The sequence below is a fragment of the Cystoisospora suis genome, assembly GCF_002600585.1.
Source record: "Cystoisospora suis strain Wien I chromosome Unknown contig_5117, whole genome shotgun sequence".
NCBI lineage: Eukaryota > Apicomplexa > Conoidasida > Eucoccidiorida > Sarcocystidae > Cystoisospora > Cystoisospora suis.
In genome coordinates, this window is record NW_027157909.1 from 6,113 (window position 1) to 11,286 (window position 5,174).

The 5,174-nt window shown below is 52.0% G+C and overlaps 1 protein-coding gene across 1 annotated transcript; it reads right to left on the minus strand.

Annotated features, from left to right (window-relative positions):
- Nucleotides 1–2,555: 2,555 nt before the first annotated feature.
- On the minus strand, nucleotides 2,556–3,201 carry CSUI_008881 (uncharacterized protein; the record flags this gene model as incomplete). The annotated part of the gene is made up of 1 exon (XM_068069001.1): nucleotides 2,556–3,201. A coding segment is annotated over one exon (150 nt), but the record flags the coding sequence as incomplete, so codon positions are not given.
- Nucleotides 3,202–5,174: the final 1,973 nt, after the last annotated feature.

A 5,174-nucleotide genomic window follows, 5' to 3' on the forward strand; every position in this document is an offset into this window, starting at 1 on the left:
AAAAGCTTGTACGTTTTCATCTTTCATGCTTTACATCCCGTTCCCGATTATGACGGAGGCAGGGCTGCGGAAAAGAGAAAGAGGACGGCACTTCCTTAGGTTGAATTTATTGTCAAGGAGCTCTCTCCGTTTATGGACTCGGCCATTCTTCCGGTTCTCGTACAAGCGTCGCCGCTTCCTGCCATAAGCCAGGAGACACGACCACAACAAAATCAACAGCATGCATGCGTTTATTTGATATGAATACTCGTTTGCAGTACGGCGATGCATGCAATAGTCAGCCTATATATATATATATAAATACTCCATGCGCATTCCAGGGAAAGCTGTCCCGGAATCTTTTTTGCCGACTCATTCTTCGTGATGAGAAAAGATGACAGACGTAGGCACGATTGGAAACCGATCTCGCGGTACTCGAAAAAAAGCCTTCAACGCTTCCGTTCCCTCCCACTTTCTCACGTCCCTGTGTGCTTGCGGTGGCGTGCTCCATCAACAGTGCGAATGGCATCTATCGTACCAGGAGCTTCCTTGGAGAATAGAGGGACTGAAGGACGCTGCCTCGCTCTTACGACTTCCGTGATGTTCTCTATATAAAGAAGAGGACGCAAAGGGTCTTGATACACAAACCTGTGTCTCAGTAGGGTTTAGGGTTGGGTACGGGCGAGAGACGAGAGATGTCAGCACCGCAGCTGCTGTACATATATATCTATATGTAGCCGCGTTTTCCTCTCTATCATGATTTGTACGTGCAGGTCATTTACCTACCAGTTTACTAGTGTGCAAAGGATCTCACGGTGGAAGGGTCAGCAGTAGCGGGCTGGCTTAGGTTGGTTTCTGTGACCGTAGCCCCAATTCCTCTTTCCTGTGGTTGGCCGGCCAGACCTGTTGTCTCTTCTGGGTTTGCAGCTGTCGTAGGCCTCGTTTGAGACGAAACCGTTGTCTGCCCCTTTTAGCCCTCCAGGTGTAGACACCGGTTCCCTCCAGAGCGGCACCTATGACAAGCTGCAAATCCAGAAGAAACAGAGGGCCTGGCCGGCCAGCGTCACGGAAGAATTGGGACCACAGTCACAGGAGCCATTCTAACCCGGCGCACCACTAAACCCTACACTTCTATAGAGGCTACGGCTCCGTTCGTAACCACTGCGCTACGGTCCCTGGAACAGTGCGGCCCTTACCTATAGAAGGTGGAGCAGCTCCGGCCCGGCTCGGTGGGGGGGTAGTCAGGTCGGAGAGACAGCCATCCACTTTTGAGCCGAGTTAGGAATGTGCTACGGGCCGGCGGAGGGTGCATCGGTCCGAGGACGGGCTCCCCACCCGCTGAAGGTGGTTTCCGTCGTACTCGGTCGGTTTGCCCAAGCGGCGCTATCTCAATACCGCCGCTTCCCTCCCGCCTCTCCTTCCTACCGTGGCCGGTACTTTCGTTTCGGATGTTTGGCATGGCTGCGGCGTCGCTGCAGGCGTCATGATAATGTCTACCCTCGAAGTCCTCCCTGTTCAGTGCTTCAGGCGGCCTTTCATGGTTTCATCCAAGATTAAGGTTGTAGGGTGATTACCACCCGACTTCTCCATTTTTCACCAGCCAGAATATATGCCATCTCGCAACCTGAAGAGGGTTGAATTTTATTGCGAATGTGACCAGTGCCCCAGAAGGTTTTCTCACCAAGACATCCTTGCCGTGAGCTCTGTCGGGCAATACTGACTCAGGGCGGACGCGGCTGTTCCGGCTCGTTTGGAGAGTTTGGCCTCTCTGGTCCTCGTTTGTCTTAGTCACTGAGGGAGTGAGCCTCCATCTGCACCAGGCCGATTCCGGTAAGGATTCCGTCCAACGTGCCGTCTGTGTCCGCTCCCGGAGGTTTGGCGCTTTTCTGATTTTCTTGGTTGTGCGAGGACATCCGCGGTGGGGTAGCTGATGTAACACTTTCTCACGTCCAAATTTCAGCACGAGACTCGTCTCTACGTAATTCTCCTTCGCGTACCCCTTCTCGTGACTATGCGGTGCCAACTGTGACGATTTGAAGTCTTCTACTTTCCCAAGACATTATCTCCAGTGGTTGGTTCTACCCAAGGTCGACAACCTAGGGCTTCTGCCAATTTCCTGCTGACGTCGAACCCCCTCCATCGCTTCATCACTTCTCTTCTCGAATATCCGAGCGAAGGACCTTCCCGTATACAACAGTCACCTACGGCTTTTCCGGCGTGGCAAGAGAGGTTCAGCTCGAGATTCTACCGGTTCCCGGGAAGAAGTTGAAGACCGAGTTCTTCGTGAAGGTTGCAGCATGCGCTGCAGCAACTTATTTCCTGCCTTCGCTGTGTGCTGTCTCTGCCTCCGCTGGACCAGCGAGATCCTGGAGCCAGGCATCCCGCTTCCGGATGACGGACAGTTTAGCCGGGCGACCAGAGGATGGAGCAACAGTTATTGTTGGTGGCGCAGGGTATTCTGGTGAAGGCATAGAAGAAGAAAGGGGGAACCCGCGGAGCAATAGCGGGCAGCGAAGAAAACAGTTGTCATCGACAAGCCTGACCCCCGGCCGATGGTCTCCGAAGGCTTCCCCATCCGCCAAGCCGTCTCGCGGAATCGCATCGAAGTTTGTTGCAGCCACAACTTTATTATTCCTGGCAGCCCTCGTCCTATGGAGAATTGGCAGGGCTGTATGGGTGTGCCTGGGACAGTCGAGGGCAGGCGTGAAGGATGCTGGGTCAGCAACTCCGAGATTGCTCTGGGGGAGCAAGCATCAGCGGGAAGACCGTGACCCGCTCTGCAACAGCGAGCTCGACGACGCACTGAATGCTGTCGTCGATATCGAGGCAGGTGTGAAGACCGTGGAAAGCGAGCAAGAGGGTGCCCTTGAGCGCATGAGATCCTGGATTTTCGGAGTGCTGAGTAGTAGAAAGGTTACAGTAGTTGTCGTGGTCGTTGTGATTCTGTTGATCTCTATTGCTGTCGGTGGTGCTTCCGGCCTCCTTATCGAAGATTATCTGGAGAACCTGCTGGGACCGACGAAACCCCCCCCCGTGACGTCTTAGTCCTGCAAGCACAGTCTGAAAACTAGGCTACTTAACATGCAAGAGAAAAAACCGGCAGACGAAGGTATTCCGCTGATGGCTTGCTGAAGAGAGCGAACGAGGAAAGGAAACCCGCATGGCCGAGGCTGAAGCATTTGCCCCTAGCAAAAGTTGGGAGATATGAAGATTCCTTGTAATTATCAGGAAAAATTTCAGGTTCCATGAAGGGGAGACTCCATCGTATAGGTTGATTCGCATGCGCTTACTACTCAAGTCAAATCTTCGGAGAAGAAAATGGATGGAGGGTGGAGCACGGGTCTGCCATGGGCATGCAAGAAACACTTGCGGCCCTAGCTGCATGAGCTTGCCGTGCTTCCAGCTTGCTCCGGATGAGAAATAAAGACCACATTTCTCTCTTATCGACAACCGCATTACGATTCCAGTCAGGGGCAGAGGAGTGTTGACCGCCGGCCAAAAACAGGTACCTCCAAATACGAAGTTCATGGGGGTGGCTATTAGTGCCGAGGCTCTTTTCAAGACAGTTACACGAATGAGTCACAAAGATCCTCCCCCGGAGTGTCCGCTTGGACAAGTTTCAACGCAGATGCTCATGTAAAAGTACTGAAGTTTTTCATGCGCCTCAAAAGAGTCTCATCCTCGTTATGAATCGCCTCATGTGGACTGAATCGTGAAAACCATGCCCCAGGGCTACCGGAGGCAGAACAAGGCCTGTCTGAAGAGACGACACTCATCGGCGTTCTTTGAGAGAGGGATACACTCCACTGACACGACCGAATAAAAAGGACTCCTCCGTTTGAAGCACTCTATCGCATGACTGCAGTTGTATTGGAGAAATTCTTTCACGTGTGTTTGTAGCGGCGGCGTGCCTGGGTACCGATTACGCCTTGGTGACTGCAGCAGACTGAATAAGAAACCATTCTTTTGCTGGACCGGAGATACATCTCTGAGAAGGCCGCTGTCGTCCGCGCAGTCACGCCGCTGGTACTCAGCGGATTGTCTGCCGTGAAACGGCACTGTAATCGGTTCTGCACATACCACTCAGGTTACCTGTAGACTGCAGCAGTGACAAAGAGTTCGCGATGTAGAAGCCAGGCAGCCATGACTGAAGCAACACAGCTTCAGAGGAAAGCAACATCCTCGCTGAAAGCTGCTGGCTTGTTTTCACGTAGAAAGGTATCGAACACAAGCAACCATCTGAACTGCACGCTAGAGACTAGCCACATCAAGGTCTTAGCCCCGCTTGACGAGAGGAAATCGCTGCGTCAGTCTAGCCGGCGAAGAATAAGAAAACACAGTGTTTTTGATTGAGACCTTGGACAGCATCCAGTTTCACGATTGACAGCTGCTATACTATGGAGGTATCTTCGATCAGTTCCCCGCACCTGAAGAAGTAGGGTGACAAACTCTCGAGGGTAAAAAGCGTCGTGGGAGGAGAAAGGCAAGTTCAATGTCACCTTCGCACTATGTCCACACGCGCGGCTATGGGTACGCGAGTGTACACCCATCCGTATAGGCACATATGTATACATATCTATCTGTAGTGTGTGGGTGTATTCAGAGACGTGTAGCCTCTAGCAGGCATTCTTTTTCTTTTCGTCAAGTGTGGTAGCCGCCGTGCAGAAACCCAGTATACGCGACAGAAAGTACGTTCCTCGCCTTTCTTCTTCCACAGTCTACGAGCGCTACAATCCACAAATCTCCGGGGTGTATGTGCAGGTGCTTGATATTGCCGGAGCTGTTCTCGAATCGAACGATGTTGACGGAGATAGCTTTCTTCAACACTAATGAAGCAACCTCCAATTCTATCGCTCACACACACCATTTTTTTTTCCTTTTCTTTCCATTCCCCTTTGGGTCTGAAGGAAGCGTCACGCGCAAAATGGGGATCGCTTTCGTAGCGAATTTGTTCTGACGCTCCTGATCTAGCGTTCCGAGTGATACGGGAAGGGTCATCCGCAGACAAGAGCAGTGAGCATCTAAGCTTCTCTACTTCTGTGCTCCTTTCCACTACGTCTCACAGCCTGCTTACACTTGAACTGAACGAGCTCTCTGCGAGTGTTTCTCGTGTGTGGTGCTGAGAGATATAGGGAGAGTTAGAGTTCTTTAGTTTCAACGAAGGACTGGACCAGAAAAGCGAAGTAGAGGAGAAT